Source organism: Amia ocellicauda, chromosome 18 (assembly GCF_036373705.1).
Source record: "Amia ocellicauda isolate fAmiCal2 chromosome 18, fAmiCal2.hap1, whole genome shotgun sequence".
Lineage (NCBI taxonomy): Eukaryota > Metazoa > Chordata > Actinopteri > Amiiformes > Amiidae > Amia > Amia ocellicauda.
In genome coordinates this window covers 1,223,978-1,249,820 of record NC_089867.1, presented here as the reverse complement: position 1 = coordinate 1,249,820, position 25,843 = coordinate 1,223,978, and the positions used below count along the sequence as shown (strand labels likewise).

Genomic DNA, 25,843 nt, shown 5'->3' with positions numbered 1-25,843 from the left:
CAGTGAACGCAGTTGTATTTATAGCAGCCTGCGAAGTTACCGGAAATATTTACAATCCCGCCCCTTTTGGAAAGACTTTCACAGCACGTGGCTTTGTTTACCATCTTGTTCTTGGTTGCAAAACTTTCAGAAACAGCACTATCGCTTTACTCTCAACTTTTAGCGTTCTGCAGCTTGTGCGGGAATTCCGTTTAGTTTTTAATATCTGATAATCCCCTTATATCCTTTGTGAAACATTTTATTTTGTCGCTTATGATTTGCAAAAACATTCTACCTAAAACAACAACAGTAACACATAATTTTAACAGATTTGTTTTTGTGCCATTCTAGACACTTCTCCAACAAGTTAAAAATAAGTTCTGGCTCTTTGCCTGGGTTATACTTAGATGTCTTGAACATTGGATCAACTAGTTGTTATATTTGTTAGATGCTGTTTCTTTTATTATTTGTACTAATACAGGGTGCATTGCTACTAACCTCTATACAACTAGGCCTATATATTTCCTGGGGCATCTGGAAAAGTACAATATAGTACCATTGTAGCTTTGAAGTTAAAGTATTAGATTTTAAGTAGGCCCTTTCAATATACATCATGGTAAATATTAAAATGTTCATGTCATATTTGTTAAATCCCAAAATGAAACCTTACACAACTTTGCCAATTGAAATGTGTGAACTGGGTATTTAAAAAAATAAACAGCTTCAAATATCTAAATATAATGATCCTCAATAGCACCTCAAACTATTCTTAAATAAAATACTTTTTCCATATTTTATAATAGTATTTGAGTATGTATAATAATAATATTTAATACATGGTACATTATATCTTTCAATTTACAGTACTGTATGCCTTTATGTTTATATCATAGAATATACCAGTTTATATCAAAACAATTGTTTGAAAATGCACCTTTTAATAACTCCTAAAATGCCTTCTTCCATTTGTGAGTTTAGAGTTAATATAATTTTTTAGCAGAAAATTATACTAGCATTTAGGCTAACCATGTAAAAAAAAGAAAAAGAACATTGGCAACTGGATTCACAGCTTTGTTTCTCTGAACAGCTTTTTAAAGGAGCACAGAGAACTCAGTCTCTGTCTAGACTACTGATCAATTACTTTTCACTGGTGGTAACAGGGGCACCCCTATATATGTTCTTGCCCCCCGTGACTGGCTTCTCCAATCATGACACCCGGGATAACCTACGACCCTGGAAACCACAACAATTCCCCCCAACAATCAGATCCCCAAACAAACTGTGCCACCCCCCACACAAAACTGACAGACAGACACACAACAAATTGCAGGCCCTCCACATAACAGTCCTAGATCTCTACACTGCCCCCCATCAGTCTTTTGCCTCTGGCAACTGTCTCTGCCAGGGGGAACTGCACCGTGGGCCTGGAGAAATGGATGGCAAACAAGGGGCAAAGTCCAGCTTAGCATCCCCACCGATGTACTTACACCTGGGCCCTGTCCACTTATAACCTCTTCTCCAGCTCGCCCCTGGCTGGTATTCAGTATTTGCCCAGCGTCAGCTTCCCAGCAAAACTTGACCATTTTCAATTTTTCAACTCGGTAAATTTTCTCCCTGTGGGCTGGTCTGAAATCAAACACTGCTTTGCAACCTCTGGCCCCCCTTTGCTTCAGATCAGGGCCAGCCCTAGTCTTTTGCGGGCCATAGGCAGGAAAAACTGAAAAACATACATTCAAAATGTTCGAAAAGTATTTTCTTTATGGCGGAGAGAAAATGTTTAGGTAAAACTAAGACACAAAAACATTTAAATAGTGCACATCACAGAACATTTATTGCAGTTTGAAGTACCTGGGAGCCCAAGCTTGGGCGCAGCCAGTCCGCCACGTTGAGCTGGTAGAACCTTGTGAAGGTCTGATGACCGGACCAGGTCGCAGCATTGCACAGATCAAAAGTGTGGCACCGTAAAAAAGAGCCCACGATGTGGCTTGTCTCCTCGTTGAGTGCGGTGAGATGTATTAAGGCATGGGAACATTAGCAGTCTCGTAGGTAAGCCGGAGGGAGGTGGAACCATAGCAGACAAACAGCTGGTCAGATTTATTGGATTGGTGATGACTTCCCATCTGTGTGGGCATTCGAGGGGGGAGCCAAGTTGCAGATTGTTCCTGATTTCTCCACCAGGACACTGTCTGCCAGCAGGTTGAGGTCACTGTCAGTGGGTGGTGTTTGTGTCTCGCTGGGTGTAGCTTGTGGGCGTTTACCCAGCGTTGTAATGGGTGCATGTGCATAAGGCCCAAGGGAAGAATATTCGAGGCGACCGCCATCAGCCCCAACAGTTTTTGGAAGTTGACCAGCTGAAGAGTCGATGCCCTTCTGAATAACGCCAGGCATTTCTCCAATGACTCGATTCTGTCTCTGGACAGGTAGACAAGCATTTTTTGAGAGTCCAGCTTCATTCCCAAGAAGCCCACCGTCTGTGCAGGTTCAAGGGAGCTTTTCTGTATGTGAACTGTGAGACCCAGTGCAGTCATGTGATGTATGAAGTCTGGAGTCTGCACACACCAGCCAGTTTTCCAGGTAGTTCAGGATTCTTATCCCCTTTGTCCTGAGGGGGGGCAAGGCTGCGTCCATGCACTTCGAGAATGTGCGGGGGGCCAGTGAAAGGCCGAATAGCAACACACTGAAGTCATACGCCTGGCCCTGTAAGGCAAAACGCAGGTATTTCTTGTGCGCTGGGAGGATTGGGACGTGGAAGTAAGCATCCCTGAGGTCTATCGATGTGAACCAGTCGCCCGGCAGGACAGACTGGAGGATATGCTGAACGGTCAACATGCAGATCGAGAATGGGCCTGAAGCCTCTGTGCTTCTTTGGCACCTGGATGTACCCCGCATAGAAACCTGCTCAAGAGTCTTTGTCAGCCACTAGTCGTATTGCTCGTTTCTCCCGAATCACAGTGATCCCCTGAGAGAGAGCTTGAGACCTTTCGGGACATCCAAGAGTAGTAGTCAGCACTCTCCTGAAGGGGGATGGGGCCAGAGTGGAATTGGTGGGTGTATCCGTGGACAGTGGGGAACCGTGAGGGCCCTCTACGCACTAAGGCCTAAGGATAGATACAAATATGTATATATTTTTATATATATTTGTAATGATCTTCCTATTGAATTTCTTCAGTTTGTGTTGGAAAAAGAAGGGTTAATATCAAAGAGAAAAAAATATCCAATCAGAATTTTTCTTTGGTTGTCTCTTGGTAGAAATAATTTAGCTGGGCTCAACGCTAATTGGCTAGGCCCTCAGGCTTTGAATAGAAGGCACCAGCCAACATCATTGACACTGATTTCAATTAGAGCATCATTTTGGAATGACAGTAGAATCAACCAATTACAAATTGTCTTGTAATAGGTGAGACAATTGAATAATGCCTCAAGGCCCTCTAGAGGGCCTAAGTATACGTCACTAATTCAGAGCCAATAGCGAGCCTTATCTTGTTTTCTCACACTTGAACCTAGCTAGCTGGCTAGCTTTTTGCAGTGAGTGTATGTAACGATGGTGATGGCAACTGCAGAGAGAGTAATCAAGGAGGATGTGGAGGCTAAATTGTTAGCAACAGTAGAAAGAACATTTTCTGCAATAAAAAAGATCATGACATATTCCAGGAACACCACTGGACAGGTTGGCTTTGATCTCAATCAAAAAATAATTTATTTTGGATTTAAAATCAAAAGACAAGCTATATGAACCTGCCGTTGCCCATTCCATAAATAATAGGAGAATGGAGAATGGATAATCATAATGGTGAGTGGACTTTTTGTTTTCATCTTCTGAGCCTGTGTGCTGTGTATGATTGCCATCTACAACCAACAACAAGAGGGGTGCAGGGAGTTCTGACAATGGGAGATGTTCCACTAAGGAAAGAAAACCAAGGGAAACTACTAGTAGGAAAGTCCTGAAATATTTGTACCTCAATGCCAGGAGTATAAGGAACAAGATGTTAGACCTAGAAGCAACAGTGCTGGGGTGTGACTATGATGTTGTAGAAGTGACAGAAACATAGCTTACAGAAAATTATGGGATGAATACAAGTTGAAAGGATACACACAGTTTAGGAGAGATGGGCAAAATCGAAGAGGTGGTGGGGTAGCATTATATGTCAAAAATGACATTGAGGCAGAAGAACTCAAATTAGATCCTAGTAATGAAACAGAATCTTTGTGGGTTAAACTTTTGAATAAATGATCTGGAGTATTCGTGGTAGGAGTGTGTTACAGACCACTCAACTCAACCATACAAAAGGGATAGAGACAAAACAAAATACAAAGAATATGTTGAACTGCAAAGAGATCTTAAGAAAGGGATCAGGAAAGCAAAGAGGGAAATAGAAAGAAACATAGCTCTTGGAGCTAAAATTAAGGCAAATTGCAGAAATTGAAGTATCTTCGAAAATGAACAAGGGGCCAGATTAAATCAAAACTTTGACCCACCCGCTAATAGCAAACTACAAACCTGTACATCATAGCGGTTACATTTATGATTAGAAGAATGTGTCATCTTACTGAAAATGAAGCCGCAACTGAGTACAGTTCTGTAGATTTCTGGTGGGTCAAGGTTTTAATTATTTTGTAAAAAGTTAAATACCAATTTGTAGGCCTAATATTGCACTAAAAATAACAATGTAGAACAAACAGAACAATCATAAATTGTAATCATAATAATAATAATAATAAAAGGTTTAAATAAGAAGTGTTGCTCCATGAATGCTGAACCTCTGGGACATAATCAGGTCTTCAGAACAGGGACCTTTTTCAATGATACAAGGTTGCTTTCATTCTACTAGCACAGGTAGTTAGTAGTCCTTTGTATCAGACTCAATATTCTCAAAACCCTGCCCATATTCTTAAAACATGGGAATCACGCTTAAAGTTAGTTTAGGAGTTACTCCTCACTCATAGTAGGAGGTAGGTGTTAGTTATAAAGTCTCTTACACATACTTTTAGCTGGGAGTAGGATCATCATCATAGGAAAAACTTGTAGCTAATTTTCATGACAGTTTAAGTTAGATAACGGCTCACTGTGACATATTTTCTTCATTTTGTCCAAAAAAACTACAACAAAGAAACAACGAGAGATCACCTGTAGACAACCATAAGCAAAAATACAAGTATACAAATATTCTAAGCTAGCTCAGCCTTTTATTTGTTTATAATTTGACACAAAATACAAGTATTTCCCCCCTTCATTTCCCAGCTTCATTACAAGGACATTAAGGTGCTACATGGAATTAATTTCACATTCATAATCACAATCATAGAATATACATAAAACATCTTAAATTTAACACTATTTAGCCTTCCCTTTTACATAGGTAATTGTCCACAGGTGGAAACTCTGAGGTATATTCATCGAGGGTTTTACATTGATTCGCTATTTTCAACATTTTCTGTATTCCATAAAAAACGAATTAAACTTAACATGCATTCATCAACGCACATACAGTTAATTATGAATATGGTTTGTATGAGTGGATAATTTTTCATTCATTTTGTGGCGTATTTTTACTTTAAATCATGTTAGAAATTGTATAGAATTGGTGTAATTTAAAACCCTTGATGAATATAGGTTGCCTATCAATTATGAATGCAGTTTGATTTGGGAATATTTGCAGTGTAGTGGTGGGGAAATCAATAAACTTTCCAACGATCTTGGATGCTGTTAATGCCAATATGGTTTGATGGAAAATTCAGCTTATAGAAGGCTGTGATGGTCACAAATCATCACTGCTACATTGTTGCATTTTCCTTGTGGCCAGACACCACAACATTGTCACCACCTTTATTTCTGTTAACAGTAGTTCAGAAACAAACAATATTCCATTTAGGTCCAATCTATATAGTCACAATAACTCTTCATCATCATACTGCTGTAACATGTCTTTCCTTTCATGGAAGATCCTCCTCTTCTCATTGCTGCCATTTGCCAACACCTTGTGAGGTCTCCTAATTGGTCGAGTTAGGGGTACTTTTAATTCTTAAGAATCTTTATGAATAACTTTTACTCCTAAGAGTAAAAGTAGAACCAAATTGATATCACTCTTAGATATTTCAGGTACTTAGGACCGATTTCTCACTCTCAGACGTTTTATTAATACAGGCACTGGTTCAAAAATGAGTTCCTGGATGAGGTTAGGCTCCAGTTCTGAGTCCATCCTAATAGTGGAAGTCTGAATGGGCAACTGCATAATCCTGCCATGATTCTGGGTCCAGAGACTGGCGGCAGACTGGTGGCTGACCATAGAACATGCTACATGACATATGTTTGTGTCTGTTATTAAATGTTCCAGTTATGTCTAGTTTCATGTTATTATTTGCATTGTTGATGTATGAATAGATTTAGCCTATGTAAATGTATATTGTGTTAATATTATATTGGAATGGGGTGACTGTAGAAATCAACTGATATATTTGAGGTTGACCATATTGCCCATGATCCTATTGGGGTGTATAGCAAGCTTGTTTACTCACAGATTCTATTTGGGAGCCAAAATAATAAAAAATATATAATAAAACAATCAATCAATCAAACAATTTTCATTTGTATAGCGCCCTTTGCAGGGTAGCCACAGAGTGTTTTTTTCAGATTGATAAACAAAATAAATAAACAAACCATAAACAATGTATACAATTTAATTAAAGAAACCATTAGGCTTTTAATAAATTATATATATATATATATATAAAGATAATACTACAATAACTGACAATCTGCTGCATAGTTTTGTGTTAGTCATGCTTAATACGATTTTAATGCAGTATCTGTGTAGCTTTACATGTACAGACAGTCAAAATAATAATGTGCACACATTCTAGTTCACACGTATCAATGGCCACAGTGTATTGTTCATTTCTATGGAAGTGGCCCTCAAGCACACCAGATATAAAATATTGTATGTGAATATGTTATTACAGTTGTTAAAATCTGGGTACTCCTCAGCTCCTGGTGACATTTAACCCCAGTCTCACCTAGTCAGAGGAGTTACTTATCTACTTACTTGTGTGATAAACACAAATCTTTATGCTATTCAAATCACTCCATAAAATTGTGTACTTATATACTTGTATACTTGCACAAGATACATATTTAAAGTGTACAGCTATGTTTGGATCTTTACTGATTTCTGAAACTTACTAGCATAGAAGTATTACTGAATTAAGCTTTGTTTCTTATGCACAGAGACACTGATAAGCAGCCTGTGTGGTTAGGCCACTGTTCCATCATAGGCTTGAATGCTGCAAAACAACTCATGACATGACTTAATGTGGTTGCCAGGTCACAGTGTCATAATGTGCCCATCCCAAATCTCTGGTAACTGGAGCTGGAAAGCAAGGGCCTATCCTCTGCAGTGTCAGCCCACAGGCAGTTTTGTATTCAACCAAATGTCAAATGGCAAGGTTGCCTCACCTATAAACAAACAAAATAAATAAAATATTGTAAAGATATGTTTGATAGACACACATTGTAATACACAAGAAGGTTAAATACATACAGTGTTCTGAGAAGAGTTTTGAGTAAATTAACTGTACCATGAAACATGGGCTGCCAAGTGTAAAATGTGAATATGATGAGATAAATTCTTAATTTACATAATTGCTTTTCAATGTTGAAGCAGAATACTTATTCTTATAGTAATACTTAATAATTATTGTGGGGACTTCAAGTTCTAAAACTGGAAAGTGTCTATTTGATAGCTTGAAACATCTGTTGCAGCACAATTTAAAGTTACATGTATGTCTGGTTGAATGATTGATTTGGATTAAATTAATTACAGTTGCAGACAAAAGTTATTCAACAGTTGAAAACAGCACAAATGTTTTCTATCATTTCTATTTGTCCAATTGAGTGATATATATTTAACTGTATATTAAAATAATTATTAAATAACAAATACTATATGTTATAGTTTTGTTTCTTGTTAGTATGTGATAGTGTTCACGTTTTGTTGATGTTGGCTATCCTTCCTATATGAACAGCAAAAATGGCTACCCACTGTGGACTTGGAACAGGTAAAAATAAATTTCTGGTACCATCATCTGTCTTAAAAATAAATAAATACATTGGAAATTTAAATGATGATGGCTGAAAAATCACAAGCCTTAACCCAATGTCAATATATTTCTTAATATAATCTAATAATGGGTTGCTGAGAGTTGATGGATAAAATGATGAGGTTAACCATCTATAGTCTCTAAGCTCCCGATAAATTCAATTCAGTCTAATGACAAGAGTTTTACTCTAGCCTGATGAGATTCTTAACAGTCTTTACAACAGTCACTGCTGTGTGACTCGCACACTTTGTATGTGGGCTTTTTCAGAGACTCTCATTACCCCTGCGGAAATAATATTGTCGCGGATGCTTGGTGTAGGGTACTGTGCATGTCGCAAAAGAGACTTTGTGGCAAAACAAACGAGTGCTATAAGTAAAAATAAATCCAGTTCCTATAAATATTCTCACGTTCCCTGTTCCAAGCACATTTTTACATACCTAACACATTTCTCTTTCACTGTTTTTGTTTTTTCATTGGTCACAGACAACAGCTGACAAAACACATGTCTCTGCAAGACCCACCTGTTGCTGTAACTCTGTTTAATTTCATCATCTGCCCCTTATTGCCTGGCCCAGTCTGCAGTTCTTGTAATCACATCTGTGAGCCTCTGTAGCAACTTGCACAACCACATGATGTTCATGTGGTGTAAACTGCTCCCAATTTGCTTCCAAAAATAAGTGAAGATCACCTATAGTTTCTAACCTCTCCACCCTACTTTTTCATCTCTACTGATAAAAACAACCTTTGACACAGATAAGAACAAACTGTCCATACTGGTTGGATTACAAGGAAATGTTAACACGCTACCTCTAATCACTATATGGTCACATGAGACAATTGTGCTGCTAAAGTGATGTACACTGAGTAATATAAATATCAAAACCAGGAATGATTAGTCTCTGAGTTCTGGAACAAGTGTCAGACTACATCCAGTATTGCCTAGCTTCTAGCAAATGGAAATGTAATTATATTTCATAATATACACTCACCTAAAGGATTATTAGGAACACCTGTTCAATTTCTCATTAATGCAATTATCTAACCAACCAATCACATGGCAGTTGCTTCAATGCATTTAGGGGTGTGGTCCTGGTCAAGACAATCTCCTGAACTCCAAACTGAATGTCTGAATGGGAAAGAAAGGTGATTTAAGCAATTTTGAGCGTGGCATGGTTGTTGGTGCCAGACGGGCCGGTCTGAGTATTTCACAATCTGCTCAGTTACTGGGATTTTCACACACAACCATTTCTAGGGTTTACAAAGAATGGTGTGAAAAGGGAAAAACATCCAGTATGCGGCAGTCCTGTGGGCGAAAATGCCTTGTTGATGCTAGAGGTCAGAGGAGAATGGGCCGACTGATTCAAGCTGATAGAAGAGCAACTTTGACTGAAATAACCACTCATTACAACCGAGGTATGCAGCAAAGCATTTGTGAAGCCACAACACGTACAACCTTGAGGCGGATGGGCTACAACAGCAGAAGACCCCACCGGGTACCACTCATCTCCACTACAAATAGGAAAAAGAGGCTACAATTTGCACAAGCTCACCAAAATTGGACAGTTGAAGACTGGAAAAATGTTGCCTGGTCTGATGAGTCTCGATTTCTGTTGAGACATTCAGATGGTAGAGTCAGAATTTGGCGTAAACAGAATGAGAACATGGATCCATCATGCCTTGTTACCACTGTGCAGGCTGGTGGTGGTGGTGTAATGGTGTGGGGGATGTTTTCTTGGCACACTTTAGGCCCCTTAGTGCCAATTGGGCATCGTTTAAATGCCACGGCCTACCTGAGCATTGTTTCTGACCATGTCCATCCCTTTATGACCACCATGTACCCATCCTCTGATGGCTACTTCCAGCAGGATAATGCACCATGTCACAAAGGTCAAATCATTTCAAATTGGTTTCTTGAACATGACAATGAGTTCACTGTACTAAACTGGCCCCCACAGTCACCAGATCTCAACCCAATAGAGCATCTTTGGGATGTGGTGGAACGGGAGCTTCGTGCCCTGGATGTGCATCCCACAAATCTCCATCAACTGCAAGATGCTATCCTATCAATATGGGCCAACATTTCTAAAGAATGCTTTCAGCACCTTGTTGAATCAATGCCACGTAGAATTATGGCAGTTCTGAAGGCGAAAGGGGGTCAAACACAGCATTAGTATGGTGTTCCTAATAATCCTTTAGGTGAGTGTAGTATGATAGGATAATAGTAAAAACTGAGACATTAGTTAATTATTTGCTTATTAAATTATATGATTATAGGTTTGGATATGGTCCCATTGCAAAACACAACAAAGAAACTTGTATAATGTATTCCTGGCATGGATTTTAAATATTTTGAGCCATGTTTTCTTAAGCAACCATGTTCTACAGACAATAAAGACATACTATTTTTGTGCAATTATGTATTGTGCTAATTAGATTTAAATAGTAATTCAATTGTGTAATATGTTCAAATACATTCACCTAAAGGATTATTAGGAACACCATACTAATACTGTGTTTGACCCCCTTTCGCCTTCAGAACTGCCTTAATTCTACGTGGCATTGATTCAACAAGGTGCTGAAAGCATTCTTTAGAAATGTTGGCCCATATTGATAGGATAGCATCTTGCAGTTGATGGAGATTTGTGGGATGCACATCCAGGGCACGAAGCTCCCGTTCCACCACATCCCAAAGATGCTCTATTGGGTTGAGATCTGGTGACTGTGGGGGCCAGTTTAGTACAGTGAACTCATTGTCATGTTCAAGAAACCAATTTGAAATGATTTGACCTTTGTGACATGGTGCATTATCCTGCTGGAAGTAGCCATTAGAGGATGGGTACATGGTGGTCATAAAGGGATGGACATGGTCAAAAACAATGCTCAGGTAGGCCGTGGCATTTAAACGATGCCCAATTGGCACTAAGGGGCCTAAAGTGTGCCAAGAAAACATCCCCCACACCATTACACCACCACCACCAGCCTGCACAGTGGTAACAAGGCATGATGGATCCATGTTCTCATTCTGTTTACGCCAAATTCTGACTCTACTCTGAATGTCTCAACAGAAATCGAGACTCATCAGACCAGGCAACATTTTTCCAGTCTTCAACTGTCCAATTTTGGTGAGCTTATGCAAATTGTAGCCTCTTTTTCCTATTTGTAGTGGAGATGAGTGGTACCCGGTGGGGTCTTCTGCTGTTGTAGCCCATCCGCCTCAAGGTTGTACATGTTGTGGCTTCACAAATGCTTTGCTGCATACCTCGGTTGTAACGAGTGGTTATTTCAGTCAAAGTTGCTCTTCTATCAGCTTGAATCAGTCGGCCCATTCTCCTCTGACCTCTAGCATCAACAAGGCATTTTTGCCCACAGGACTGCCGCATACTGGATGTTTTTCCCTTTTCACACCATTCTTTGTAAACCCTAGAAATGGTTGTGCATGAAAATCCCAGTAACTGAGCAGATTGTGAAATACTCAGACCGGCCCGTCTGGCACCAACAACCATGCCACGCTCAAAATTGCTTAAATCACCTTTCTTTCCCGCTATAATAGCCTCCTGATTATTGAATCAGCACCAATGACAGCGCTGCCGCCACCACGAAATAACACACGATCAATGGTGGGAAAGGAAAAAAATATAGATAATAGGCAATTTGACTTGGGTTGTTTAGCCTGCACACAAATAGAATGCATTACGTGATTGCTTCCTCTCTGGTCTGTCTAAATAACGGTAATCTCTGGGTGTTTTGCACGAGCTTGTTCAGACAACACTTCGGGGGTGTCCCATCCGCCAGTACCACCAATGTTTAACAGCTCAAACAGATTTGAAAAGCAGCAACGCACTTGGTGCATGGTGTGTTACAGTAATTGACAGATTTGTTCGTCCAATCGCTGAAGTCCAATCGGTTTGACTATGTACCCTCCCTTTCTGTAAATGCTTCTGAATTTTTCACATCCTCGGATTTGTTTTTTCATGTCTTGGAATTAGTTTTTTAGTTCTTCGGATTTGTTTTTTCAGGTCCTCAGTTTGCCCACTAACAAAGAAATGATCAGTCTATAATTTTAATGGTAGGTGTATTTTAACAGTGAGAGACAGAATAACAACAAAAAAATCCAGAAAAACGCATTTCAAAAAAGTTATAAATTGATTTGCATGTTAATGAGGGAAATAAGTATTTGCAAGATTTCTGGCTCCCAGGTGTCTTTTATACAGGTAACGAGCTGAGATTAGGAGCACTCTCTTAAAGGGAGTGCTCCTAATCTCAGCTCGTTACCTGTATAAAAGACACCTGTCCACAGAAGCAATCAATCAATCAGATTCCAAACTCTCCACCATGGCCAAGACCAAAGAGCTGTCCAAGGATGTCAGGGACAAGATTGTAGACCTACACAAGGCTGGAATGGGCTACAAGACCATCGCCAAGCAGCTTGGTGAGAAGGTGACAACAGTTGGTGCGATTATTCGCAAATGGAAGAAACACAAAATAACTGTCAGTCTCCCTCGGTCTGGGGCTCCATGCAAGATCTCACCTCATGGAGTTTCAATGATATCATGAGAACGGTGAGGAATCAGCCCAGAACTACACGGGAGGATCTTGTTAATGATCTCAAGGCAGCTGGGACTATAGTCACCAAGAAAACAATTGGTTACACACTACGCCGTGAAGGACTGAAATCCTGCAGCGCCCGCAAGGTCCCCCTGCTCAAGAAAGCACATGTACAAGCCCATCTGAAGTTTGCCAATGAACATCTGACTGATTCAGAGGAGAACTGGGTGAAAGTGTTGTGGTCAGATGAGACCAAAATCGAACTCTTTGACATCAACTCAACTCGCCGTGTTTGGAGGAGGAGGAATGACCCCAAGAATACCATCCCCACAGTCAAACATGGAGGTGGAAACATTATGCTTTGGGGGTGTTTTTCTGCTAAGGGGACAGGACAACTGCACCGCATCAAAGGGACAATGGACGGGGCCATGTACCGTCAAATTTTGGGTGAGAACCTCCTTCCCTCAGCCAGGGCATTGAAAATGGGTCGTGGATGGGTATTCCAGCATGACAATGACCCAAAACACACAGCCAAGGCAACAAAGGAGTGGCTCAAGAAGAAGCACATTAAGGTCCTGGAGTGGTCTAGCCAGTCTCCAGACCTTAATCCCATAGAAAATTTGTGGAGGGAGCTGAAGGTTCGAGTTGCCAAACGTCAGCCTCGAAACCTTAATGACTTGGAGAGGAACTGCAAAGAGGAGTGGGACAAAATCCCTCCTGAGATGTGTGCAAACCTGGTGGCCAACTACAAGAAATGTCTGACCTCTGTGATTGCCAACAAGGGTTTTGCCACCAAGTACTAAGTCGAAGGGGTCAAATACTTATTTCCCTCATTAATATGCAAATAAATGTATAACTTTTTTGAAATGAGTTTTTCTGGATTTTTTTTGTTGTTATTCGGTCTCTCACTGTTAAAATATACCTCCAATTAAAATTATAGACTGATCATTTCTTTGTCAGTGGGCAAACGTACAAAATCAGCAGGGGATCAAATCCTTTTTCCCTCACTGTAGAAGTCACCTTGTCATAGGAACCACAGAAAATCTCAATGACCAACATGAGCGCACGCATGCACATGCACAAATAATGAAAATAGCACTGAGCACTTTTAGTGAGAGGGGTGAGCCTGTTTAGCCGAGGAAAGCCTTGCAATGTCAGGGACGAGAGCTTCAAACGCAGATCTGGCTCAGCATTCATTTTGTTGCGAAACTTTGTCTTGATTGCAGTAAGATCAGAGAAATCTTTCTCGCAAAGATAGGTAGTAGTAAAATGCATCAAACACCACACAGCCTTTAATGAGATCCAGAAGTTCAACAGTGACAGTTGTTTAAATTCTGACATCAAAGTATCATCAGATGTTAACTCAAGCAACTTCTCCTGAACAGGACAGATCCTCGGGTATTCCTGTGACATCAACAGTAAAGGGGTTCCTGATTCACTTTGGTGTGGCCTCTACTGGAAAATACTCTGAGAACTGTTCTTCCAATGACAAAAGTTGCACAACAATCACATCACAAACTACAGCATCAAGTGCTACACCATATGTGTGCAGATGGTTCTTCAGAGTTGGGAAAGCAGTGACATTGCCTGCCTTGATTTTATTAACAAAAGCTGCAGCTTTTACTTCATAGCAGTGATCTTGTCAGACACATCAAAAATTGTTAAACCTGAGAATTTATCAACCAGGTAGGCTAATTGTACCAGCCATACTGGATCATCAAATAGACTTGCCAAAGGAGATTTCTGGATATGCAGAAACATCTGGACCTCAGAGTACAGAGTCCCGTAAGCCTCTGCCCCTTGATAACCATCTCACTTCAGTATGTAGCAAAAGCTGCACATATTCACTGCCCATTTCATTACAAAGCACACTGAACAGACGTGAATTAATTGGTCGCGCTTTGATAAAATTCACTAATTTGACAGCAGATTATAGAGCAGATTTTAAATCAGGTATGTTCCTGACTGCCAGTGCTTCGCCACGGTGCATGCTGCAGTGCGTCCACTTCAAATCCAGAGCGACCTCTCTAATCCGTGCAACTACGTGTCGGCCTGTCATCGCTCTGTACAAACTCCGACACATTGTTTCCAGTCGATGCCATTCTCTTTGATAAATTAATTCAAATTAAATTAATGCCCTCAAACTCATATCTAATATAAACCTGCAAATTGGCCAAATCAGCGACATCAGTAGACTCATCTAATTGTAGTAAAAAGCATCTGCTCATCTTAATGCGCTCTATCAGCGCACTTCTGACATCATGTACTATATCAATAATTTTGCAAGTGAAAGGGGCACCAGGTCGAGCTGTTTAGCAGCTTTTTCTCCACACATAATGCGTCAGCTCTTTTGCCAAAATGGTAAACAAAGTTCGTCACCATATAGTGTGGGGCTTACCTGCTTTAGCAATGCGCAGACTAGCATGGTAAGATGCTTCTTGTGCTTTGGAAACTGGAGTAGCGCTGTTCCTTATGGTGGACGTGTGCTGCTTCAGATCTTTTAAGTTTCCTCTTAAAAAATCAACAGGCTTATCCTGGATCCAAGGCCGAGCAGCAGCTCCGGCTCCAGCACCGGCACCATGTCGGTAGTCTGGCATCTTTTCCAACAGTACTTGTAATATTAGTCCTTTATCCCTGCTAGATAGCACTTCTCAGTTTTATTTTGCTTCTTGCGTTTTTGATTGTTTTCCTCCTTGCTCCCTTTCCCGTAGCCCTTGACTGTGACCCTACATCTTGACAGCACTTAGCTTTTACCGTCCAGGATGTAGGACCTCACGTACTGTACTTGTTTGTTTAAATTGTAAATTGGAATTTGTAAAATGTATTATTTTAAATTGCTATATTTTAGTTTAATTGAATTTGAAATGATTAATGCCTTTTACTTTACTGTATTTTTGCACTTTGTTTTACACTTATGTTGTAAGTCGCCCTGGACAAGGTCGTCTGCCAATAAATAAAAATAATAATAATAGTGTTCCAGCTTAGATTTTTGTTTTCTTCAGTGGCATTCTAAACTCGCGCACATGGGGAGCACTCAATTCGTCCCCATCATGGACCCGCACACGTGCATGAACTCGCAGTTTTGTGAATCAGTTTACAGTAGGCGACTGACACAGCGGAGGCTTCTCAAATTTTCACCAGCTAAGTAAGTGTAATCATACAATTCTTCTCTGATTTAGGATTGTTTACACTTTAGTTACTATAACTATTGAATTTTCCACCTTCAGCCGCTAGCTGATTTTTTTTTTTATAAACTTATCTATCAGACAATTGTAAGTAGCTATGCTAACATTTCTCTGAAAAACACGGTTACATGGAGCAAACTTCCTCATTCTGAATGAATGAGTTATTCATTTATCCTCATTAGGATTGAAGAGAAAGGAATGCTCAGACAGTCAGACACTAATCTTTAACTTAATGTCAGCCATTTGCATGTCGTCTGTTTGTGTTCTGCAAAGAAATGTTTTAACAACTTTTTTGTGTTATTGTCGCCTAAACCATATCTTTCACATTTTTTCACTGTGATCTAGGAACATTAAAAACAAATTTAAAAAAATATAATTACTGTCAAAGATTCAGGAAATGTAAAATTACACTACATTGCATAAGAAACGCAGCTGTTATGTCTCAGCATGTTTGTTATCAAGGATAACGGCTCATTTGATGGAGGGTTTCTGGTTCTGCTTCTTGGACTTCAGGTAAGAAATTCACAATACTTGGATCATTTAACTGTTTTTCTACAAAAGTGTTATGATTGTATATCTTCCAGTTTATTGGCTGCTGCTTTGTATAAGAAATGCTACTATAAACAAAATATATTAGTTGACTGGCTAATTTAATTTTAAAAAGGCATAAAACCCTATCGTTCTGATTATAATTATATGCTTAAACAAGTTTTTGTAAATGTATGCCAAAGACATATGATGTATACGCTGTTTGATTAACCCAATTAAGGTATCAGTTCCATATGTGAGAGAGATAAAACAAACAACAGCCACGGGGTTCTCCCACTGGTCCTCGCAATTCTACATGCATCGAAGCGCCTAGTAGAATAAATGTTTATGTGAACGAGGCGAGTGGGGCCCGCCCCTTTAGCTCCCGGAAACAAAGACACATACATTGAGTCTTCACGATTTAGCCCCCCATTGTAGTCTATGGAACAACTACCGCAAATCCCTGCTAGAGGCATAAAAACGCTGCTTTGTCCTATGCCCCCCCAGAAGCTGGCATTCACTTGCTTCAGCCTTACATTTCACAGCTTCCAGGTGCTACACACGGCATGCTTTAACTCATGGGCTCCGCGCACACAGAAGTCGCTATTTACTTGCTTTATCCTTATTCTCTCAGCTCCGTGTGTTACAGCTCTCCATTTGTCGTCTTTCATTTGATCCCATCGAGGGGCAAATGGATAGCCTACAGTTTGAACATGTGATGCCTTTATTTATATATTTATGTATTTAGGTACGTATTATATGTAGTGTATTTAAGACAATGTAATAGAATGAGGATATGTTCATGTAGTTTGTATTGCGATCTGTATGAGTAGATAGTAGGGTTTTTTGGGCGCGGCCTATTTTGTTATGACGTATGCCCTAAGCTTATTAATATTCCTACGTCATAATTGGGGGGCGTGATTTTAGGTAGATTTATTTCCTTAATTATTCCTACGTCATATCCGTCAGAAAGTGTACACCCATAAAACCCTGAACAACAAGGCCGCCCATAACCGGTTGTTCTTGTTGTTCTTGTTGGTCAACTGTAGAGTGTGAATGGGTCGGCTCTTCCTGTAGTGGTTGGGGGTCTTTTTTAAATATGCATGTAATGGTCCCAGGTCTTAACAAGGCCTGTTTTGAATTAACAATACCATTTTGAATAGTGCGTTTATCATATTCACACTGTCTCTGTCTCTGTCTGTCTCTCTCTCTCTCTCTGTCTCTCTCTCGCCCAAGCATTTTATAAGATCAACAAGTTCTGTTGTCTGTAATGGTCCCAGGTTTTAACAATGCCATTTTGAATAGTGCGTTTATCATATTCACACTGTCTCTGTCTCTGTCTGTCTCTGTCTCTGTCTGTCTCTCTCTCTCTCTGTCTCTCTCGCCCAAGCATTTTATAAGATCAACAAGTTCTGTTGTCTGTAATGGTCACAGGTCTTAACAATACCATTTTGAATAGTGCGTTTATCATATTCACACTGCCTCTGTCTCTGTCTGTCTCTCTCTCTCTCTGTCTCTCTCGCCCATGCATTTTATAAGATCAACAAGTTCTGTTGTCTGTAATGGTCCCAGGTCCTAACAATGCCTGTTTTGCATAGGGTACTTATGTTAACCCCAAGGTATATGGCTCTGTCTCTCCCCTCAAATTTAATTAAAAATAAAATTAAAAAAAGAGGGTGGGTGGGTGTGTGGGGGTGTTGGTGTGTATAGGTTAATTGTTTTTGTAAAAAAAAAATAAAAAAAAAAAGCTGTGGTTATATTTTATCTCACACATATTGTGTTCATTCGTTTTACTTAAATACATTCTAGGGTCTTAAAGCTCATAAGAGTTAGACTTAAGATAAGGATATGTTTTTAAGGTATTTTAGCAGTCTCAATCCCTAAAGGTAAGGAATCATTTAAAAAATAAAAACAACTGATCACTCAATGCTAAATAGATCACAACACTCAAGGCTAAATCACTAACACCCGGGGGGCGGGGTTGGGCTCAGACAAACGTCGGTATGGCGTGTGTTATCAAAACATTCAGAATACTTTTAAACTATATAATTTATAAGCTTTGTAAAATAAACCCAAATATCTCTTTTGCGGGGATAAACGCTGTTCTGAGTAGTTTGTGACTTGTTTAATACCAAACAAAGCATCGCTATTAAAAAAAAAAAAAAAAAAAAAAAAAAAAAAAAAGCTGTGGTTATATTTTATCTCACACATAATGTGTTCATTCGTTTTACTTAAATACATTCTAGGTTCTTAAAGCTCATAAGAGTTAGACTTAAGATAAGGATATGTTTTTAAGGTATTTTAGCAGTCTCAATCCCTGATGATAAGGAATCATTTAAAAAATAAAAACAACTGATCACTCAATGCTAAATAGATCACAACACTCAAGGCTAAATCACTCACACCATGGGGGGGGCTGGGGGTGGGCTCAGACAAACGTCGGTATGGCGTGTGTTATCAAAACATTCAGAATACTTTTAAACTATATAATTTATAAGCTTTGTAAAATAAACCCAAATATCTCTTTTGCTGGGGATAAACGCTGTTCTGAGTAGTTTGTGACTTGTTTAATACCAAACAAAGCATCGCTATTAAAAAAAAAAAACGCTGTAAAAGCGCTACTTATTTTAGATCTTTATAGTTATTTTCTTGGCTCAGGTTGTTTTTTAGCGCGTATAAAGGTCTGAAATATTCTTAGTGTTTATTGACTATAGGTCTTGATGCTTAAAAATGTTTTTTGAGAGACCAAAAGGTTCTAATAAAAGTTTAGAGTAGAGAGGAGAGAGATCGTCGCCATCTTGGTGTCTATTTGAAATTTGATGCAGGGTCATTTTATTGGTTGTTTTTGATATGTTAATTGGTAACAGGATGGCACAAAGGACAGCCCAGAACAATGCCTTACAAGCAGATCCGGCAGCTGGCCGTCAGTATAAGTATGAAGGTCTGGTCTTCAGCTCGACAGACTCGTACTGACCTTTCGATTTAAGCCTAAAGATCAACAATGTCCGGAAACAACATCAACGACTTCGATTTAAACGAGTTTTTAGGTAAGTCTTTAAATTATTTTCATTGACTCAGAGCGTGTTGTGGTCATGTATTGTAAATAAGGTTATACCATCTGTTTTAAGTTCTGTAAAATTATTTTTCAGCCAGTCAACAGGAGTTAATTCCCAACGCTGAGGAGATCATCTGGAACAACGACGGTAAGATTTTTGTGTTTGCGCTCAAGGGTTCTTATGTATGGTTGTGTGTGTGTGTGTGGTTTTGAAGCGGCTCATTAGAGTTATGAAAACGTTTTAATATATATTAAAGCCAGTCTCTTTAATTACACAGAAACTATCGAAAGGCCTGTGATTAATGTCTCCGAGGAGCAAACAAGAGAAGTGGTTGTCCCTAGACAGGCGGTCTGCCGTCCGGGTAAGAACTAAACCCCTGTTTGTTTGTATAACGTTTCTGTAAGATGTTTGAGGCCCGTTTTGTTAATTTTAAAAAATTATCCTTTCTAACAGTATTAAGAAACGTGGTTCGAGACAACGAAAGGCCTTCCACATCGAGGTCTTGTTTCGTTTTACATTCGAGAACCGTAACCTTTCAAGAATCTGAAAGGCCGTCAGCCCCGGTATCTGATAGCGGTGAGTATATATCTGCCGTTTGTAAGAGGTTAAAGCTTTTTATAAAGCGGGAGTGGTTAAAGGTTAAACATGTCTCTTACCTCCACAGAAGTGCAAAAAGCTAAACCAGCTGAAAAACATAAGAAACGATTATTCTTTGGAGGTAAGTAAGATCTTTCAAACTTTAATGTTTTTAAAAGGGGGTTTGTTTGCCCGTTGAGGGCTGATATTTAAGCGACGGGTGCCCATTTCCTGTAGGGCGGGGGGGTTCTGGGAAAGATCTTTAGAAGTCCGGACAGGTCTAGGCTTGTTTCTGGGGCATGTGTTTAGAAATGACCGATTGTCCTACCGTCTGGTTAGGAAGTAAAGCTGGCCGAAAGGTTTTAGTAAGTTGTTTGGCTTATCTTCCGCAATTATACTTCTGTTTTAAAGTGGCTGTAGGAAAAGGCTTGAAGGTGTTCATTGTATTTAATATTTAAACAGATCGTGAAAACGTTTGTGAAACAGGAAGTCCCGGGATCAGGAAGCGTTTACACTTGGAAGGTTCGTTTAAAAATGAAATGTGGTGTGGGTGTGTGTGTATAAAAAGTTTTATTAACAATATTACAGTTTTTAAAGAAACATTTAAGAAACCGTTTATTTACAGAGGCTTCTCTGTTTTACATTTATTATCAAGTCCTAATAAATATATTGTCTGTAAATAATAAGGCGTTGTAGTGAATGTCTAAGACTATTTTCAAAGGTCTAAAAAAAGCTAAAGGTTTTGAAGGTCCTGGATATGTTGTTTTAAGTTTGATTTCTGTCGCCGTTTAAAGATGTAAATGTAATGTATATTTTTATTCTACCCAAGACTCTTGGGATAGTCATTCTGTGGATGAGCTATTGAGGACAATCACCCCGTCTAAGTGGGATCAAACATCTTCCCCGGAGAGATCACCGAGAGGATCCCCCACGGTGGTCTTGGAGACCCCCCAACATCTACTCAGGCCACAGCCTTCTGGGGGTAATTCAACAACCCAGATTCAGCCCGACGCATTGTCGGTCGGAACAAATACAGGCAACCAACAACCTCAGGGGTCGCCGTCAGTCAGGGTTGACACACCACCCAACGTCGGACTGGTTTCAACATCGCCCCCCCATCCCCGTTTCTTGGCTACAGAAACGCTGAACAGTACACCGCGATTGGCCAGGGTGTCACCGCAAAGGCCTTCTTGGTCTCCGTCCGTGAGTATACGCTCGCACCCTGCCTCCTTCGACCGAGATTTACCGGAGCGACCATCCTTTGAAGCTGTGCCAGGACACCATTCCCCGGAGCTACTTCCTGAAGGTCGGCATGAGTTGCTACGTACTTTGTTACTAAATCAAAGACTTGTGTTAGTGGGACAAAACCTTGTGATAGAGAGCCAAAACACCCTTATTAATACCCTTACTAACGAATTGTACCGTATTTAATGTTTTAATAGATACAGAACGCCTTACTATTGTGATTTGTTGGAAAAATAAGAAATAAATAAAAAAATGTCCGGACTTGGTAAAAGAACTCACAAACTAAAGGATTATGATCAAGTTAGGGCCCCAAAAAGACCTTCCCGAGAGAACATCCCCGGCCCTGTTGTGAACTCCTCTGATGTCCCAATGAACCAGGAACTATTACAAATGATAAATGATTTAAATAACCCCCAATCACCCCCGATAGAATGTGAATTAACAGACTTACCGGTGAACCCCGACCTGTTACAGATGGTCAATGATCTAAATAACCACCTCCCAACGGTAGAGCTTATAGAGGTTCAACCCCTAGTTCACCCCGATTTGTTTGAAATGGTGGAGGCTTTGGAGACGCTACCCCGACCAAATTCTGCCCCTGTTATAAATGATTTGAGACAATTAGAACACAGTACGGCGGCAGAAGCAGCCGTCACTATAGAGGAGGGTCTTGACATTAACCGGTTGGATATCTTTGAAGGACTTTTACGGGCTTTAAATGAGCCTCCTCAAAAAGGGGGTTTTGTAGATGTCAGCAGTGGGGGTGTTCGGAATGTGGAGGGTTCTGAGACTGATAAGGTTGTGGAGGACATGCTCTGTGAGAATGTAGGGGTTGAAGGCTTTGTTCAAAATGATGATGTGGCCAAGAGTAACAGTGATCCCGTGATTATAGATAGACCGGCCTATAACAATTTTGAAATGATTCAGCGTTTTAATTTTGCAGAACTTTTAAATTGTGACAATTATGCAGAAATATTTGTCAACATACACGAGGCCTTGCAAAACATGCTTGAACAGGTTGCTGAAAGGGTCAGACCTCGAGATGTTGTACAGTTAGAACTCAGAGGGGATGATTTGTTTAGCAACCTATCTGTAATGATGAGTGGAGATAATTTAGATGTTGATGAATTTCTGGCTAAAATCGAAGCGTTATTGCAAAGTAACGCATCCATCTTAGCGGATGAAAGTCTGTCTCTGGTAATGAATGTGGTTCGTAACCCTGAGGGTGGGGCACTTAGAAGACTGTCGAAATGCTTGAAGAACGACATAATTAGGAACAAGCTCAGGCAATTAGTGGTGAGTTCCAATGGGGACAATAAGCTCTGTTTTGCTTACAGTTTAATAAAACTACTTACCCCCGACATGCCTGAACCCCAAGCTATGCAAGAGGCTTTAATGCTTCATCAGAGGGCCGGCTTAAACTCTCAACAGATGGTTGCCTTTTCAGACATTACCAGGTTTGAGGAGTTGTTGTCTTTAAAAATTGTTGTGTGGTACCGTTGTGAGGTAAAGGAAGTATTTGTGAAATTTCAGACACATCCTGAAACCCATACACAGACACTGTTTCTCTTCCTAAGTGATAGTCATTACTTTGGAATAAAGAGTTTGACGGCTTTTTTGGGTTGTTCGTATGTTTGTCATTGGTGTTATAAGGCCTTCAATGATAAGCTTAAGCACCGCTGTGACGGTTACTGTAACGTCTGTTTCAATCCGCAATGTCGTAAGGGTTTGGCCCCTACCATCCGATGTAAAGATTGCTTAAGGATTTGTCTCTCCGCGTTCTGTTTTTCCGAACATAAGGTACAGAGGGCCGCTGCTGAGGGGGTTAAAAAACGGAGTTATTGTGATCAAACTAAATATTGCCCGCAATGTTGCCTCCAGTACCGTTTTTATGAGGCTAAACCACACAAATGTCTGGAGCCGAGATGTAGGATCTGTAATGCTGATTTAACCCCGGGGTCTGAACACCAGTGCTTTATTCAGCCGGTTAAAAAGGAGCCGCCGCACAACCGGTATGTCTTTTTTGATTTTGAATGCCGGCAAGAAAACGGGGTCCATGTTGCTAATTATATACACTGTATTGACATGTTGGATTGTGAGTGGTCAGCTAGCGGTGAGAGTTGTGTCAGGGCTTTCTTTACGCGGTATCGCGGTCCAAAATACATCAATTACACATTTATTGCCCACAATGCTAAGGGTTATGATTCTTACATTTTGATGAAGTATCTGGTGGAAAATGGGGTGACCCCAAAAATAATAGCTCAGGGTAGCAAGATCATGTGTTTCACCGACGAAGCTTTCAACCAACGTTACATAGACTCGTTAAATTTCCTCCCCATGAAATTGAGCGCTTTGCCTAAAGCTCTGGGTTTTGAGGCTCAGAAGAAAGGCTGGTTCTGCCATTTTTTTAATACTAAGGACACTCAAAATTATCGAGGGTCCTACCCGCCCGCCTCTTATTATGGGGTTGATACTATGATGTCTCATGAGAGGGAGGAATTCTTTAAATGGTACAATACGGTTAAGGGAGGTGTTTTTGATTTCCGCGAAGAGATGGCCGCTTATTGTAAAAATGATGTGGTGATCCTTAAAGAAGCCTGTTTGCGTTTCCGCGCCGAGGTTATCAACACATCGGGCCTCGACCCTTTGCAAAGTGTGACCATAGCGTCTCTCTGCATGAAAATGTATCGATCCAATTTCTTGCAGAAAAACACTATAGCGGTCACCACTTCTGACAACTATCGTGCTAGACAAAAGAACTTTTCGACTGTCTCCATACAGTGGCTGGAATATCTGAGTGCCCGGGATAACATCTTCATCAGACATGCTTTAAATCAAGGGGAAGTCAAAATGGGTCCTTACTACTTAGACGGTTTTAGCGACGTGTCCGGGCGGCGTACCGCTTATGAGTTTGCTGGTTGTATTTACCATGGCTGTCCTCAGTGCTTCGACCCAAACACCTTTAACCCCGTAACACAAAAACTCTGCGGTGACATGTACTATGATTTCCAGGAACGAATTGAAACTTTAAAAAACACCTATGGTTTGAATGTGCTGGTGATTTGGGAACACGCGTGGACGACCCTGAAGCAACAGGATGTGGGGGTACAACGGTTTATGGAAACCTTGGACTTTCCTGAACGTCTAGAGCCCAGGGATGCGTTATTTGGGGGTCGTACCAACGCCCTCTGTTTACATTATGAGGTAAAGGATGGTGAGAGAGTAGATTACTATGATTTCACCAGTCTGTACCCTTATGTCAACAAGACCAAAATGTACCCGGTGGGGCATCCAACCATTGTTTATCGTGACTTTCTCGAAATCGGACAGTACTTTGGTTTGATCAAAGTCACCATGTACCCTCCTCGCGAGCTGTTCTTACCCGTGTTGCCTTACAGGTGTTCGGGAAAATTGATGTTCCCTCTGTGTAGAACGTGTGTGGAAACTGAAAATCAAAATACCTCGTGTCTGCACAGTGATGACGAGAGAGCGCTGACGGGTGTCTGGTGTAGCATTGAGCTTGACAAGGCGGTGGAGAAAGGTTACAGAGTCGGTAAGGTGTATGAGGTTTGGCATTTTTCTGAAAAATCTGATACTCTTTTTGCTGAGTACATTATGACCCATCTGAAAGGGAAACAGGAGGCATCGGGCTATCCCTCATGGTGTGTTGACTCCGCGGCCAAAGAGCGGTACGTTCAGCAATATTTTGAAAAGGAAGGGATCCGTCTAGAGCCGGGGAACATAACTGTAAACCCCGCCAAGAGACAAATGTCCAAACTGATTTTAAACAGTTTGTGGGGTAAGTTTGGGGAAAGAAATAACCGTCTAAACACAACCTTGATTAAAACCCCTGAACAGTTTATAGAATTTATGTTTTCCAAACAACATGCAGTATCACACTTTCAATTCTTAAATGACCACGTGGCACAGGTCCAGTGGAGGGCCCCTAAAGATTTCCCCACCAAACAGGGAAACGTTAATGTTTTCATAGCGGTTTTTACCACGGCTTACGCCCGGCTTGAACTGTACAACTTAATGGATCAGCTGCAGGAACGCACGCTCTATCATGATACTGACTCTGTAATCTTTGTCACCAGGCCAGGGGATTGGGTCCCTCCCCTCGGGGACTACCTTGGGGAGTTAACGAGCGAGCTAGATCCTCAGGACCACATAGTGGAGTTTGTTTCAGGGGGTCCTAAGACTTACGCATACAGAACGGCTGCGGGTAAGACCTGTATGAAAGTTAAGGGTTTCACTCTGAACCATTGTAACAACAAGCTCATTAACATCAAGTCTCTGACGACCCTGGTACAAAGTTTTGTAACCGAGAAAGACGCGCCTCCTCGCGAGATTATTACAGCCGGAAATCAGATCTATCGCAATAAAAAGGGGTACACATTGGAAAATAGATCACTAAACAAACGGTTCAGGGTGGTGTACAATAAAAGAGTGTTGAAGACTGATTATACCACTCTGCCTTATGGATATTAGCAGTGGTTTTGATAACCGCCTTCAACACCCTTTCTCCTGTATTATAGCCGGTCCCTCCAATTCGGGTAAGAGCTATCTTATAAAGAACATCATAGAAGATGTGGACGCAACCATGTCCCAAGCTCTTGACAACATAGTGTGGTG

At 40.5% G+C, this 25,843-nt stretch overlaps 1 protein-coding gene across 1 annotated transcript; it reads left to right on the top strand.

Moving 5' to 3' along the window:
* The first annotated feature begins 19,670 nt into the window (after positions 1 to 19,670).
* LOC136713988 (uncharacterized) lies at positions 19,671 to 21,394 on the top strand. Its single transcript, XM_066691252.1, has 4 exons — positions 19,671 to 19,963; positions 20,052 to 20,105; positions 20,426 to 20,485; positions 20,793 to 21,394. Exons 1-4 carry the CDS (start codon positions 19,792 to 19,794, stop codon positions 21,392 to 21,394), a joined length of 888 nt encoding a protein of 295 aa, XP_066547349.1. The 5' UTR covers positions 19,671 to 19,791.
* The last annotated feature ends 4,449 nt before the right edge of the window (positions 21,395 to 25,843 follow it).